Source organism: Schistocerca americana, chromosome 3 (assembly GCF_021461395.2).
Source record: "Schistocerca americana isolate TAMUIC-IGC-003095 chromosome 3, iqSchAmer2.1, whole genome shotgun sequence".
Lineage (NCBI taxonomy): Eukaryota > Metazoa > Arthropoda > Insecta > Orthoptera > Acrididae > Schistocerca > Schistocerca americana.
Window position 1 is genome coordinate 126,099,066 of NC_060121.1, and position 17,697 is coordinate 126,116,762.

General features: G+C 43.2%; 1 protein-coding gene across 2 annotated transcripts in view; it reads right to left on the reverse strand.

Moving 5' to 3' along the window:
- Positions 1-254: 254 nt before the first annotated feature.
- The window catches only part of LOC124606700 (mitochondrial cardiolipin hydrolase), a 67,563-nt gene continuing 50,120 nt past the window's right edge, over positions 255-17,697 (reverse strand). Inside the window, exons 3-4 of one of the 2 annotated variants that reach the window (XM_047138726.1) lie at positions 1,004-1,234; positions 660-793 (exon numbers count right to left, since the gene is read on the reverse strand). In XM_047138726.1, coding sequence (XP_046994682.1) covers positions 1,029-1,234 — 206 coding nt within the window. In that variant the 3' untranslated portion in view covers positions 660-793; positions 1,004-1,028. Of the gene's footprint in view, positions 794-1,003; positions 1,235-17,697 lie in introns of both variants that reach the window. The other variant, XM_047138725.1, reaches the window with a different exon arrangement.

Sequence of the window (17,697 nt, forward strand, 5' to 3'; positions counted from 1 at the left end):
TAGCACAAACCTATTGCTTTGTGCTGTGTTAATAAATATGCATATTAATATATACGTTGTTTCAATACTTACATTAATTACAACTAATGTGGCCACTAAGTAATAAACATGTTATCTGCTAACAAAGTGAGTGGCACAAGGTCACATAGAAAAGCCAAATAATTGCATAACTTTAAGACAAAGTTCTTCTACAAAGCAATTGGCGCTCTCTCTCTCTCTCTCTCTCTCTCTCTCTCTCTCTCTCCCCCTGTCTCACTCTCCTGTTTTTTAAACAAATGTTTAACATCATGAAAGCATTTGCATTTAACTAATTTATCTTATTGAGGACAATACACAGTTTCTCACCATTTTGTACAGCATCATCATTAATTAAAATGGAATTAAAAATCATCATCAAATATAGTAACACTAATAAAATATGATACTAACAAGTAGTACCATTATCAACATCATTTCAGTCTTGCATTGATGACTCAGTATAAAACCAATCACAGTTATTGAAACCAATCACAGTTATTGCAATAATGACACTATCACTGAAAACAAAGTATAAAAATGCATTACTATCAACACGTATCTAGTGAAGGTCGTGAAAATTCTGTCCATAGTTTTTCAAATTCACTAACAAATGGTTGAACAATATTCGTCTGCGAAGTAACAATGACATTGTCCCAGTTGCCACTTATGGCCTGTAATGTCCAATTGAAAGAGCCGGTTGCGAGAAGTTCATCATCCACAATGAAAAATTTGTGGTGCATCAAGTATGGAGATTTCTTCATACGAACTGGTATACCTGCACAACAGTTTAAATCAGTTCAATAAAATTAAATGTATGAAACATATAGTAGAGACCAAGATATTAATATCAGTTAGTTCCATTTCATTAATTGGTAAACTCACTCAAACCGGGGCAGGAAATTTATAAAATCATTGCGTTTCTGTAATAATATATTTTTCTTACTTTAAGTTATCCTTAAAAGGTGAAGTAATAATGTAACTGTACCAGAAATTGAACCAGGGTCTTCTCACTATTTTACAGACTGTGATACTATTGTCAATTGCAAGACAGTGTGCAAGTGTGGAGCAACTTTGCTATTTTGGACTGCAGGATATTTTTGAAGCTTGAGTTCTGTTGTGGGACCAGGCTTCAGCATCAACACCCTTGCAATAAGGTAACTGGTGAGAAAGAATAACTGAACACTTGTATGACAATTCTTTCTCAGCATGCCTTTCTCTGAAAAAACAACATATCGCATACGAATGGTGACACTGATAAAGAAACTGATCTGTTTTGCTGGATCAGTCTTCAGCAATTTTTTTGGAAGTAATTTGGTTTTGTTGCAAACATCAGTAGTAAAAATCACAGCAGATATTTTAGTTTCGCTTCAAAACAGCATACTGCAATGAAAATTGCTAATTTCTTGGACAGAACATACAAAAGAACAAGCTGGATATCTGTCAAACGTTCTCAACCTAGTAGTCAGAGATAAATGAGGTGGAAAGCTGAATGGCTAGTGTTATCCAAATGCAAATGTACAGATTAACATAAAAATCAACCTAGTACTAGTGACTCAGTTCCAGCACAAGGAACTTTGATGTTCCATAAGAAGGTCCCTAACTTTCAACAAGAATGGGTTGGTAACTGTAAATCTGTCCACTTACATTATGTTTTAGTTCAAACATATGTATATGTATGGCTGTACTCAGATGGCAAATAATGATAATAAATTAAAAACAACATATTGACATAAACCTAACAGACCCACACGAGACCCAAAAAACTGTGCATATAAAAGATGACCCTCCTGAGGTGGGGGGTGAGGGTGGGGGCTGGTGGAAAGATCTAAATGTTGTGGCATGGAGACGGAGCTATGAAAAATGACCCAACAAAGGAGAGTAAAGAATGACAGGCAAGACAGAAAGGCACAGGTGGCCCTCATTAGAAGTGAAAAAGTTAATAAAACACTGTCACACCTACCGAATCACTGTAACAATCTGGCCCCCCTTGCACGCCGCACGCACGCAAGCACGCACGCACGCACGCACACACGCACGCACACACGCAAGCACACAAAGTTGATAAGATTGTGTACTTGGTCAACATTAAAGAGCTCTGCCAAAAGAAGGAGTAATATGGAATTTTCGAATTTTATCCATTTTTGGTCCTCATCTCTCAGTTAGAGGACCAATTGGATGAAAATCAGTGTGGGTTTAGGCCTCTTAGAGGTTGTCAGGACCAGATCTTTAGCTTACGGCAAATAATGGAGACGTGTTATGAGTGGAACAGGGAATGGTATCTACGCTTTATAGATCTAGAAAAGGCATATGACCGGGTTCCTAGGAGGAAGTTATTGTCTGTTCTACGAAATTATAGAATAGGAGGCAAACTTTTGCAAGCAATTAAAGGTCTTTACATGGATAGTCAGGCAGCAGTTAGAGTTGACGGTAAATTGAGTTCATGGTTCAGAGTAGTTTCAGGGGTAAGACAAGGCTGCAACCTGTCTCCACTGTTGTTCATATTATTTATGGATCATATGTTGAAAACAATAGACTGGCTGGATGAGATTAAGATATGTGAACACAAAATAAGCAGTCTTGCATATGCAAATGACTTCGTGGTGATGGCAGATTCGATTGAAAGTTTGCAAAGTAATATTTCAGAGCTAGATCAGAAATGTAAGGACTATGGTATGAAGATTAGCATCTCCAAAATGAAAGTAATGTCAGTGGGAAAGAAATATAAACGGATTGAGTGCCAAATAGGAGGAACAAAGTCAGAACAGGTGGACGGTTTCAAGTACTTAGGATGCATATTCTCACAGGATGGCAACATAGTGAAAGAAATGGAAGCGAGGTGTAGCAAAGCTAATGCAGTGAGCGCTCAGCTACGGTCTACTCTCTTCTGCAAGAAGGAAGTCAGTAGCAAGACTAAGTTATCTGTGCACCGTTCAATCTTTCGACCAACTTTGTTGTATGGGAGCAAAAGCTGGGTGGATTCAGGTAACCTCATCAATAAGGTTGAGGTTACGGATATGAAAGTAGCTAGGATGATTGCAGGTACTAGTAGATGGGAACAATGGCAGGAGTGTGTCCACAATGAGGAAATCAAAGAAAAACTGCGAATGAACTCTATAGATGTAGAAGTCAGGGCGAACACGCTTAGATGGTGGGGTCATGTCACACGCATGGGAGAAGCAAGGTTACCCAAGTCACTCATGGGTTCAGCAGTAGAGGGTAGGAGGAGTCGGGGCAGACCAAGGAGAAGGTACCTGGATTCGGTTAATAATGATTTTGAAGTCACAGGTTTAACATCAGAAGAGGCACCAATGTTAGCACTGGATAGGGGATCATGGAGGAATTTTATAAGGGGGCTACGCTCCAGACTGAACGCTGAAAGGCATAATCAGTCTTAAATGATGATGACGATGACGATGATGATGATGATGATGATGATGATGATGATTGGTCCTCATCTTCACCCTCACAGCTGAGTACTTGACCCTGACTACCTAATGAAAAGATGGATAATAACCAAGGAAAAGAAACTGAAAAGCATTTGACCTGGGTAGAACTAGAATCAGCAGGGAATCATATGAAAGGAGGAAAGGCGCAATATGTAGATAATGTTAATAATGGATCACATATTGTCATGATAGAAGCTGAAACTGTATGATATTTTTTAAAATATTTATTGTAGCAATGGCTAACTGCAACTAAGACCATTACAATATATATTATTAAAAATGTTGGCATGGTGTAAGCAGAAATGGTAAGAGCAATTGGAGTTATAGGGAGGCAGTAGCTATACGCTATGACAAAGATAATTGGGAAGGAGATGAAAATACCTCACAATATGAAGAAATGAGTAACTGTCCATGTCTTCGAGAAAGAAAATGAGAGAATTTAAGAAAAGTGCAGGGGTGATTGATATCCCACAGCAAACAAGGTGCTAAGTTGAGAAGGACATACATGAATAGCAGACAGGTTCTGGCCAGAGATCAACAACAGTCATTACATTTGTGGTAAGGGAGTTCAGAGGAGAAATTATTACGCATATGGGTCCACTTTGTTGATTGCCTTCCTGGGTCTTGAGAAAATGTTTGATAGTGTATGCCACATTAAACTGTGGAGGCTCTGGAGAACAAAGGTACGAAAAAATGGGAACTGACAAGATGAAAGAAATGTACCATGGAAGTAAAAGATGTATTAAAATAGGAAATGGTGCAACAGATCAAGTGAATCAGAAAAGACATTTTAAAAAAGAAATTGCAATTTCACCCTTACTTTTTGTGGTTGTCATGCATGACAATGTACAAGGTGGCAGGAGATGGATGGGATAATGATAAATGAATGGCCTTTGCTGATGAACAAATGATCTGGAGACATAAGGAAGATAAGGTTCAGTAGCAGTTACACTAGATTCTCACTAATCCGGTCATTCCTGACACACATGGGTGCTAGATTTTTGAGTGTCTGAAATTTATTTGATTCATTTATTTTGTTTTTTATTTATTTTGAAAACATATGGGATATTGTGTACTGTACTTTATTAAAACAAAGGATACAGTTTTAAAGCATAGAGGATATAGTTTATTAACCCGGCAGTGCACGCACCTGGAAACAGGTGGCAGTACACGCAGCTGGTCTCACAGATCCTTGCAGTTTCTATCTTTCTGAATTTGCATTTAGATGTATATTATGGAGGGAAGCGTTATTAAATGAAGTAATATCATTAAAAATCAGTTTAGTAAATATATTTAATGGATAAATTTAATATTTTGGTCAAAAATATTTACACAAGTGGAGATACATAAAATTTAGCTTTTATCAAATTAATGCATCTATTCAATCAGATATTTTGCTGATACAGTCTTGGCACACAGTAACAGAATGTTCAAGGCAAATGCATTTCGTGCAGTTCTTATTTATATCTTGTTTTCTGTTTCTGCTTCTGTAGTCCACGCACCGTCCTCGTGAAGTCGCAGTTGATTCCACTTCAGAAATTTTCACACTGCAAAGCTCTCCAATTCTCTCAGTTATCTTCCTTGGCAATATTTTTGACATTACTCTTTGCTGAAGATGATCATGCAGAAGTGCAAAAGAAAGCTGCCTCAAAAACTCTCTTCTTCTCAGTTGTTCTTTCTGATTTGAGTTGAAAATAATAGCAGCATTTATCGCAGCTGTGTTCATGATGCTATAAAATACAACCATTGGCCATCTTCTTGTGTTTCTGGCTACATTATATGTTGCACTCATTCCATCTACAACATCAACTCCACCCTTAGTATGGTTATAGAAAGTGATAATTTCTGGTTTTTTATAATTCCCTGTATTTTTGTCAATATTTCCATTGTGGTGCATCGTTGACAGTAGTAATACCACTCTATTTCGTTTCGGCACATAAGAGACTAAGGTGCAATTTTTCTGAAACCCAAACATAGATGACTTTTCTTGTCAGTTTTCAGTGTTAATAAATCCCCTTGGGACTTATCTCTTGTTCCTCCTCAGGGTACCAACGATAGTCGTCTTCTTCGTAATCAATGTGTTTGAAAACTCATAACTTGTAAAATAATTGTCGCAAGTTATGTTGCAGCCTGTATTCGGGATAGGTTGGCAAAGTCTCTGAACAAGTTCAACTGGTCTGCTGTCCTGTCTGTAAGGGCCTTCAGGCTGTTGCCCAACACATACCTCCGTGTTGAATGTGTAAAACATTCTGGCATCCACTGCTGCAAAAATCTTTACTCCCTACTTGTTTGGCTTATTTGGCATGCACTGTCGGAATCTGCATCTTCCACGGAATGCTTCTAATTTTTCATCAACTATCACGTATTCAGAAACTGTATAAGCCTTCTGAAAGTTTTCAACAATTAGGCTGAACACCTGTCTTATCACTGCCATATGATCCGTTTTCTCCCTTTCCATTCTCGTTTGCTTATCGTTGAATCTGAGGCATCAAAGGAGAAAACGAAATCTGTTTATGCCCATTGTGAGATGAAATATTTCAACTCCTGTGCCATCTGTTCGCCACAAATCTTGTAGACTTAGTCGATGGGCACGCATTACACCAGCATAGTACAATAATCCCAAGAAGTCCTTTATTTCAGCTTTATTAGTTTGTTGTGCATCTCTTTCCCTTGAAAAGTTTCCCTGGATACTTTGAATGTACCTATTAGTGCAGTCAACGAGTATGTGTACAATGTTTTCATCAAAAAACAGTTCCCAGCACTGTAGAGGATTTGTAGCACTTTTCACAGCACCTTTCACACCTGGTAAATGAGTTATGATGTTATAACAACGTGTACAGGAGTTCTTTGGTGGAGCACGTGAGTTCCATACTGTTCCGTCTTTACCGACAAACACATCACTGTCAGCACATCACATCACTGATTCATCACTCGACATTTTTTGTTCGGTGCCGGAATCACTTTTCCACTCTGGATCCTGGATTTCTTCAAAGTCGATTCCTCCATCTTCAGAATCACCACAGCCACTTTCAGCCATTACTTCTTCGATCAAGTTCCTAATTCGTTCCTCCTATGCCTTGTACGAATAAGCCATGATGCAGTTACAACACTTACAAAACACTAAAATAAGGTACAAAGCACAAAAAATCTGTTCTACCACTAAACTAAGCAGATACCACAAATATGCGCGCGCGTGAATAACCTTGGCGGAGCCAACAACAAACTGACACTAGAGCACGCGGCTGGCCTGTGAGACCCTAGACCTCTTTGTTGTGAGCTAACCAGAAGTGCTATTGTTGAAATACCAGATACACCATACCAAACGACTCCTATTACACTAACTTAAAGGTAATGAGAAGATAGCTTCTTGGAAACAACTTTCAGACATTGCATTAATGTGAAAATATTCTCCTTGGTCTGACAGACCACCTGCGTGTACTGGCGGGTTAAATCTAAAAATACATTAATTTTCAAAGAAAACTTAATCCTTGAGTGTACAATATACTGGACATAATTATACAGTCGTATCACTCACTATGAAACATGTCCCTAATTTTTAACTGTCACAATGATGATACGCGATGTTGGCATGCTTTATCATGCAACTGCTTTACAAGCATTGCATTGGTACTGCATGTAACTGGTTGTTGCGTAATGTACTCCAGGAACACCTCTGCAGCTTCAGTACTAGCAGTTTGAGTAATCTTCATGCTCTCTTTTCCTCTATCCTCTTCATCACTTTCCTCATTACTTTCTAGCACACTTTTGATTGTTTCTTCATCTGTTAAAAGTTTAGTCCATATCACAGTTTTCCTCATCCAGCCAGTTAGTAACATCTTCATCATCAATTTCTTCTCCTCCTAGAAGGTTGTGGAACATGTCAGTGTACAAAGTAATTGATAATTCCGAACTGACTGGCTCATCACTGTCATTCACTACTGAAGCCAACTCAGCATCAATGGATGGCCACAATTTTCTCCAGCTCTTCATTGTAGTAGCGCTCTTCACTTTATCCCATGCTTTGGCTGCTTGGAAAACAACATCACGTATGTTAACTGCTTTTCACGCCTTCAGCATAGTCTCGATAAGAGTCGTTTTCACTTTCGTTCAGCAAGGAGACGAGAAGTGGATGTCAATAATGACATTTAATTAATTCCAGAATTCCCTGGTCCACAGGCTGGATTAGGGCCGTCACACTGGGTGGGAGAAAGAGTGCTTGTATGCCATCGGACTTTAGAGAAACATCTGAAGGATGACTGGGAGCACTGTCAATTATAAGGATAGCTTCCAGTGGAAGCTTGTTCTTTTGCTCTTTTCTCACTGCTGGTAGAAATGTTTCATGGAACCACCAAGACAATATTTGTCATCCATCCACACTTTTTTCTGAATACAATACTGCACTGGTAGAGCATTTATGTCAGTGTGTTGAAAACAATGTGGATGTTGGGATTTTCCAATCACCATAAGCGGTAGTTTATGACTCCCATTTGCATTACAACAAGCCATTAATGTTACGCACCGTTTCTGTTTTTTGTAACCACGAGCTTCCTTCTCATTGTTGGCTACTAATGTTTCTGAAGGAAGCATCTTGTAAAAGAGTCCTGTTTCATCAGCATTACACAGGGCATCAGCATCCTTATTGTTAGCTGAGTGACAATTCGCTCGCAGCAAACAAGTTACTACTGCCAAGTTGTTTGTTAAATGCAGCTGCTTTTTCCTTTATAATCAGGCCACTGACTGGAATTCCTTTACTGCGTTGTTGTATGAACCATCTATAAACAGCTACGTCCAGTTCTTCATTCTCACTCTTTCGCATAACCTTCCGTTTTTCCAACTTACTATCCATTTGTGTTGAGTACTGTCGAATATCATCATCTTTCTTTTTGATGTCATAAATAGTTGCTCGTCCAACACTGAAGTCAGCCAGCAATTTCTTTCTACAAAGAACCTCGATTTAACTTATCTAAAATTTCGAGTTCCTGCTTGAGGTATAGCGTAACATGTTTCCTTTTCGAAGACATGATTCCAAACTGTAAAGAAAGCTGCAATTTCAAATACAGTACATAAAACAATGTTTAAGCAAGCATTTTTGCGCATGATAATTCATTGGGCACGTGTTTTTGGATATGCGCCAGATTACTGAGAGGCTAGAATATTGAGGGCCGGATTAGCAAGAGCATAGTGTACATGCAGAGGTAGAGTTGGTTGGATAATACTGTATGAAATGCGAGGACAAGTGAGTTCTTGAGTGAGACCAGGAAAAGAGAGAGATTGGATTAATGAAGTTAAAGGGACCAAATGACAAGGTCATTAGATGCTCAATCCTGTGTGTGTCAAGATGGGAATAGTCCCCAGAGGGGAAGGACACAAAAGGGAAATCCCAATTAACTCGATTGTGTCCAAGAACGAAGAAAACCGAAAGATAGAAGCAAGCAAATGTGAGAAAGGGGTAAAAGGGCGAAGGCGGAGAGTTGTCCCTCTCAGAAACCAGCTGGAGGCCCAACAGGACACGTTATGTGACCGGAGACACACCTTCTGCACCTGACTGATGCTTCCAGACCCTGCATTACCATAAGAAAACTACCTATAGGGACATGATAAAATGTCTGGAATGGGAGCAACGATGATGAGTATGTCAATCAACAACAGATGTAAAAGAATAATATGAATTAAAAGGGCTGCAATGGCCGACAAGGCTTCATGTACAAACACAAAACCATCTCAGCTACTTCGGTATTATCCGCCAGCAGTGGAGGTAGCATGTTGGTACAATTAAGATTTCACCATAAAGTGGCAAAATTAGGGCAGTCCAGTAGATTGTGGACACTGCGAGACATACTGACAGTGTGGTGGATCCTCATGTCAGAGGATGTGGCTGCGGGTCAGCCAAGTGTGGCCAATGTGAAGCCAAAGGACAGCAGATGCCCTGTGAGAAGCACGAAGGGAAGACTCCCACATTCTCATGGTCCCTCTTTATGGTTCACAGTCTACTTGGAGGAACCAGGGGACACCAATCTGCATTCCTAGCCTCCAACAATTGCTGGCGTAGAGTAGACCAAAGATCTGGTTCCTGCACCCCCTTCTCCAAAGTCTGCGTCCTGGTAGCCAACTGGGGTCATACGTGCCCAAATCAAAACCATAGAACATGAACACAGAGAGGAGTTAAACGACTATACGTCAGTCGCAATTGATAGAATAGAAGACAACTAAAAATAGGCATGTGGAAAATGGGCTAAAAAAGACACCATACAGAAACAGAGCTCCAAAACCAAAAATTAAATGGCCTTCGCCAATTGCTTTGACAGATAAAAAGTAAAACACAGTCAATAGCCCGCACGTCATTTGCTAAAATGGCTGATAAATCTGTTGGCAAACCCAAGCTGGAACGTAAATGGTTAAAAAAAGGGCATTGCAATAGGAAGTGGTGGATAGTTAAAATTTGGGCGAAATATGTACAAAGTGGTGGGGTAGCGCCACTTAGCAGATGATGATGGCTAGAAAGGCAGTGCCCAATACGCAGCCAAGTTAAAATAATCTCCTGGCAGGAGGGCTGAGAGGAGGTTGTCAATGGTGCTGGGTGAGGCATAATAAGCCAAAGCTTATTCCCATGAAGGGAGGACGATTCGCGATGCTAAAGTGACACCACCTCTTGACAGACGGCAATGCAGAGATCATTGGAGGGAATATAGGTACCCACAGGCTGAGGTAAGAGGACTGCAGCCTTCGCAGCAGCATCAGCAGCCTCGTTTCCTGGCCAACCGACATGACCAGGAACCCACAGAAACATGACACTGGCTCCACCAAGACTGAGCAAGTGACAGTTTTCCTCGACCCGCTGCACTAAGGGATGAGCAGTGTACAGCGCACAGAGACTTTGAAGGGCACTGAGTGAGTCTCAGCAGAGGACACAATTGAAAAGGCTGTGCTGCCAGATGTACTCTGTGGCCTGATACAAGGCAAAGAACTCGCCTGTAAATATTGAGCAATGTGCTGGAAGCCGATACGAAAGACACGGTTGCCAATGACGAAAACACACCGGACCCCATGGTCAGTCCGAGAGCCGTCAGTGTATGCAAAGGTACTAATGCGAAATTCCATGCCAAGGTCGTGAAACTGAAGGTGATAGACTGAGGCTGGAGTAGTGTCCTTAGGCACCGAATGGATGCCAAGGTTAACATAGACCGCTTCATGAAGCCAAGGGGGTGAAGCGTTCACATCCACCAGGAAAGCTGCAGGTAGTGTGAAGTTAAGCCACCATAGCAAGTGCCGAAAGCGGACTCCGGGAGGTAACAGAGAAGAGGGAGGAGCCCCATACTGATGATCAAAGGAATCATCAAAGAAGGAGGCATTGGAGGGGTGGCCACGTATGGCAGACAAATGGGATGCATACCTGTTGAGGAGAAAGTCACAGCGGTAGGACAGTGGTAGTTCAGCAGCATCAGCTTATAGACTCTCAACCGGGCTAGTGTAAAAGGCATCAGTGGCCAAACGGATGCCACGATGGTGGATAGTATAGAGATGACATAAAAAGGACAGATGTGCAGATGCACAAACAAAGCACCCACAATCGAGTTTTGAATGGATATGGGACTGGTACAAACGGAGGAGGGTGGTTCGGTCGGCACCCCAGGAGTACCGTTGAGGACACGTAGGACAGTGAGGGAAAGCATATGGAGGGGTGCCAGGTAAGATACATGGGAGGACCAAGATAATTTCCTATTGAGCATGGGCCCCAGGAATTTCGTAGTTTCAACAAATGGAAGGGTAACAGGCACAAGATGTAAAGATGGTGGGAGAAACAAAGTGCACCACCAGAAATTCATACAGACAGTTTTGTCAGTGGAAAAGCGAAAGCCATTGTCGATGCACCTGGAGTAAAGACCATAAGGCAGTGCTGAAGACACTGCTCAGTGAGACAGGTCCATGGAGCCAGAGATGCCTGAGGCGGGGAGGGGGTTAATGGTGATTGGTGATAGCGAAGAGGACGACGCTCAGGACGGAATCCTGAGGCACACCATTTTCCTGGATAAAGGTATCTGACAAGGCAGAACCCACATGCACCTTGAAAACTCGGTCATGTAAAAATGCCTGACAAAAACAGGGCAGGCGCCAATGGAAGCCCCTTGTGTAAAGGGTACGGAGGATACTAGTTCTCTAGCAGGTGTAGTAGGCCTTCTCCAAATCGAAAAACATGACCACAGTCTGGGATTTGCGCAGAAAACTATTCATGACATGGGTGGACAAAGTAAAGAGGTGGTAAACTGCTGAACGCCATGCTCGAAATCCACACTGTGCATTCATTAGTAAATGGCGAGACTTGAGCCACCACACCAGCCGGGCATGAATCATATGTGCCATCATCTTGCAAACACATCTGGTAAAAGAGGTGGGGTGGTAGTTGGAACGAAGGTTTTTGTCCTTATCGGGCTTAGGTATGGGTATGACGGTGGCTTCATGCCAGTATCCAGGAAATGTGTCCTCTGCTCAGATGTGATTGTACGTGTTAATCAGAAAATGCTTGCGCGCAAGAGAAAGGTGCTGCAACTTCTGAATGTGGATAGTGTCTGGACATGGGGCGGAGAATCGTGATGAACTGAAAGCATGTCGTAGCTCCCTCATTGAAAAGGCAGCATTGCAGCACTCAAAATTTGGAGAAGAGAATGGTATCACATGAGCATCCTCCGCTCGTTTCTAATGGAGGAAGGCAGAGTGACAGTGGGAAGAGCTGAAAACTTCCACAAAATGGCGGCCCAAGGTGCTGCAGATAGCAGTAGGGTCCATGATGACGTCGTCAGCTACTGTCAGGCTGGAAATTGGGGAATGGATCTTGGTTCCAGATCACCATTGGAGGTTGGCCCACACAATGGAGGTAGTTGTGGAACTGTTAAAAGAACTAGTGAATGAAATCCAGCTAGCTCTTTTGCTATCCTGAAGAACGCAACAACACTTTGCACACATCTGTTTATAATAAATGCAGTTTGCCAGTGTAGGGTGGTGGTTAAATACGCGGAAAGCATGTCTCTGAACGTGAATTGTGTCGCGGCATGCCTCAGTCCACCACGGGACTGGGACAATACGTGGTAAAAAGGAAGTGCGGGGGATGGAATGTTCTGCAGCAATAAGGTTCAAATGGCTCTGAGTGCTATGGGACTCAACATCTGAGGTCATCAGTCCCCTAGAACTTAGAACTACCTAAACCTAACTAACCTAAGGACATCACACACATCCATGCCCGAGGCAGGCTCGAACCTGCGACCGTAGCGGTCGCGCAGTTCCAGACTGAAGCACCTAGAACCGCTCGGCCACACCGGCCAGCTCTGCAGCAGTAACGATAACGTTTGTGAGATATTCTACCTGGTCATCACAACTGGAGAAATTTGTTCTTTGAAGGTAGTCAGGGAGGAGTCAGAAAGGAAAGTTGGTGCTCCAGTGTTAAGGCAGAAGAGGTTAAATTGGTTAAGAAAGTCAGCCAAGAGGGCACCTCTCTGACAGGTCCTGGGAGAATCTCAAAGGAGATGACACGCATTAAAGTCGCCAAGTAGCAAAACTGGGGGAGGTAGCTGCCCAATAAGTTGAAGGAAGGCTGCCCTGGTGACAGTGAATGACAGAGGGACATATATGGTACAGGGGAAAAAGTCAGGTGAGGAAGGAAAAGGCGGACAGCAACAGCTTGAAGATTGGTATATAGGGAGATGGGTTGACTATGAATGTCATCCCGTATGAGCAGCATGGCACCCCCATGAGATGGAAAGCCGACTTCAGGGGGAAGGTCAAAATGAATCAGTAAGAAATGTGAAGGCTCACAGTGGTCGTCAGCATACAATTTTGTTTCCTGAATTCGGAGTACAAGGGGACGCTTCGACACTAAAAGCAGCCATAAATCCTCTTTGTAAGACTGAAGGCCGCGAATGCTCCATTGGAGGAGAGTCATGAGGAAGAGATGTAGGGGTGTCACCTCAGCGGCTGCCGACTGACAGCTGGGGAAGAGGTGCTACTACAGGACACAGGAACAGGAGGATCCTGCTCCATGGGGTCAACAGAAGCATCAGCTTGCTGGTATGGTTGGTCTGTGGAGTCCAATGGTTGTTGGTGCGCACAAACGACACAGAGGCTGGCCGGGCTAAGGTATCACATGGCAATACCATCGAAGAGGATCTTCGGGTGGTGAAGGAGAAGACCTTTTGCTTTTGGTGGACTTCTTCGAGCCTTTCCGGTCAGATGAAGACTCAGATGTTGTTGGGCTGGAGGGACAGAGGAAGTCTTCACGAGAGTATTCCTTCTGTCCTTTCCGGCCCATTGGTTGTGTAGTTCGTAGCTTCACTCCTTGCGGTGAGAGTTTGAGGGCTAGACAGGGGTATGGGAATGCTACCTTGACACTGGGTGATTTCACAACCTCAGAGCAGAATTGGAGGTAGCTTGTCTGCATGGCCAAGTCCTTCACGGAGCGAGGAGTAACAAGAAGAGAACTATAGGTACCAGACAGGAGAATGCAGTGTTTGTGACTAGCCAGTTACTTGCGAGTGACGGGATAAGACACCTTTTGCTTTACCCAGATCTCTCGAACAACATCAATATACACTGCACAATCCTGAGAGGAGGCAACATGGCCGCCATTGCAGTTGATACACTAGGGAGAAGGAGGTGGACAATCACCCTCATGTGCATCCCTACCACAGGTGACACATTTGGCTGGGCCTCGATAAGACATTCTAGTGTGGTTGACACTGGTAGCAGCGAATCAGGTTCAGTATGTACAGCTGGATGGTGATAATTCCATAGCCTGCTTTGAGCTTGGATGGAAGCACCACCCTATCAAAGGTGAGAAAGAGAGAGCGGGTGGGCACTAAGGAGGAAGCTGCCTCTTTTATTACAGATGGATGGCAATGACACCCTGATCAGAGAGGTAGGATTGGATTTCAGACTCGGTTAGACCGTCAAGCAGCCTGGTGTAAATTACACCATGGGAAGAGTTTAAAGTTCTATTATGGGCCTCGACACAAACAGGGTGATCGGGGAGACGCGAGGCAGCAAGCAGTTGTGCTTGAGAATCAGAAGTGGTCTCCAAAAGCAAAGTGCCATTCCATAAACAAGAGTAGGATTTCGCAGGGCACCTTTCTGAATAATAAACGGATTTACCATGGCTAAGGACTGACCGTCTTCAGTATGTGAGACCACGAGGAACCATGGTGCAGGGGGAAGGGTCTTTGAATCATCAGCACCATTATGTTAATGTTTTGTAGACGCTGAGTGGGAAGATGATTGACTCATCACGAGGAAATCCCCCATGATTGCCAGCGTCTCCAATGGCACACTCCTTCCAACTGCGGGGGCCCCTTTCACAAGGGGGTGCACCCACCTTAGGTGATTGTTCACACCTCAGGTCACACCTCCGGAACATGTGACAGAGAGACCTATAGGCAATATGGGAAGTTTACGGCTCAGGCAATCACCTCTCCCTGGGCCTGGCCTGTACCAGGGGGTACGAGCGAACCCTACCTGTCGACCCCGGGCTGGGAATTATGCGTTACCCAGTCACCTGTTACGCATCAGACTCGTGGGCCAGCCTGCAGGAGCGCACAGGGAGGAAGAAGAAAAAAAGAGGATCCTCAAACACCAAAATGGAGGAATGAGAGGAGAAGGGAAACAGAGAAAGGAAAAGGGAGTGAAAAACAAAGGTGAGACTGTGCTTATGTCAGCGACAGCAAGTGGAACATTCCCAATAATACCCCACACGTTCTCCAACGGAGGGGAAAAAGAATAGCAGAGGATAGACATGCAGCACAGACGGGAAAAAATGCTGCAAAGGCTGGGGCCTCATGGTAGCCACGCAAGAACCCGCCAAAGAGTGGTGAGCCCCTCAGGGGCGGGGGGGTCAGCATGTTCGTTCCCTGGTATCTCAATGTGCCCAGGGGTCCATACAAAGATGACCAATCGTCCAGCTTGATAGAGATAATACAGCAGATCCTCGATAGTCATAACCAGTGGGAGTTGAGGGTGGCACTGTTCGACAGCTGTACGACTACTCAGGGAATTCACTATCGATCAAGAACGACTCACCGGTGCAACAAAAAAGGTGGCTGAGGGCTTGAGCAATGGCAACAAATTCTGCAATGAATGCACTACGTCTCTTCAGCAGGGAGCTTAGTTCACTGCATCTTCATACATATAGGCAAAACAGATTCATCTGCTGACCACAGAGCCAACAGTGTATACCAAGTATGAGCCTGGAAATGCATCTAGGATGTCCAGAAAAAGTCGGCAGAAAAACATAGGGTCTATTATGTCTATCAGTCCAAAGGGAAGGTCGAGTCAGATCTGAAGATGTGATACTCACCATGCACGCGCATGTGATTTCTGCTGGGCAAAGAGGCAACAGTGTGGAAAAATGGGGTTCACAGCAGAGACTATATATAAAGACTGCAATCAAGATTTCAGAGCTTGACCTCTGTTGTGGGAAGCAGATCTCCCTTCCAGGAAAAAGGAAGTAGTAGTTCAGATGCTCAGGGGAGCAGAGAATATGTATGCCATAGTTCAGCAGCAGTTGTTGGCACCTGATCTGTATGGTACGGACGCCAGCCACCATGAGCACCCTGCTCACAGGGCTGATCTGAGAGGCCCCTGGCGCAAGTCAGAATCCACAATGGTGTATCAAGTCCAGCAACCACAATGCTGAAGGTGATGCTGAGCCATACACCTGGTTGCCATAATCATAATGTGGCAGGATCAGAGCTTTGTAGAGCCGCAAAAGTGTGAAGCAGTCTGCACCCAGATGGTGTTACTGAGACAGCAAAGAGCAGTCCACTTGCTCAAGTTGACAAACATGGGGAAGCCACATCAACCGGGCACCTAAGACCAAATCCAAAAATGATAAGATTACACCACACTTTTGATCATTGAGGTACAGTTCCGGCTGGGGATGGACCGTAGATGATAAGGTGCATAACACAAGTCTTGGCAGTGGGAAACCAGAAGGCATGGGTGAGAGTCCAGTACTGTGCCTTTTGTATGCCGCCCTGCAGTTGAAGTTCAGCAATACCCATAGTTGAGGAGCAATAGCAGATGCAAAAGTCATCGTCATACAGGGAGGGTGACACTGTTAGACTCCACAGCAACAGCTAGACAATTAACAGAGACTACAAAAAATGGCACTCGCAATACAGAGCATTGTGGAACCTCACACTCTTGTGCATGCAGGTAGTGTGGGAAGCATCAACATGAAACCGGAAAGTACACTGAGACAAGAAGTTCTGAATAAAAGTTGGGAGTTAGTCCCGGAGCCACCTATTCCTGAAGGGTAACGAGGACATGGTGACGCCATGTGGTGTCACAGGCACTACGCATGTCGAAGACAGCGATGAGATGTTGATGCCAGACAAAAGCTGATCATATAGCAGACTCCAGGCACATCATATTGTCAGCAGTATAATGACCACAGCGTAAACCATCCAGGGACAGAGCCAAAAGACACCAAGACTCAATTACACTAGTAATCCGGCGCACATCTAAAAACACGTGCACAATGAATTATCATGCGCAACAATGACTACTTAAACAATGTTTTAGAGACTGTATTTGAAACTTAGTTTTCTTTATAATTCATAATCATGTCTTCTTAAAGGAAACATGTTATGCTAGACCTCAAGCAAAAACTCGAAATTTTAGATAAGTTAAATCGAGGTTCTTCGCAGAAAGCCATTGCTTCCTAGAGTACATTATGCAACAACCAGATACATGCAGTACCGATGTAATGCTTGTAAAGCGGTTGCATGATAAAGTATGCCGGCCAGTGTGGCCGAGCAGTTCTAGGCACTTCAGTCTGGAACTGAGCGACCGCTACAGTTGCAGGTTCGAATCCTGCCTCGGGCATGGATGTGTGTGATGTCCTTAGGTTACTTAGGTTTAAGTAGTTCTAAGTTCTAGGGGACTGATGACCTCAGATGTTCCATAGTGCTCAGAGTCATTTGAACCATTTGATAAAGCATGCCACCATTGTGACAGTTAAAAATTATGGATATGTTTCATAGTGAGTGATATGACTGTATAATTATATACAGTAAACAAACAAAAACTAAGTTTTCTTTGAGAATTTTTGGATTTAATGAAGTATAACCGCTATGTTTCAAAATTGTATCCTTTCCTTTAATAAAGCACACTACACTATATGCCCTATGTTTTCAAAATAAATAAATGAATAAAAAAGTGTTCAGACAGTGAATAATTCAGTACTTTCACT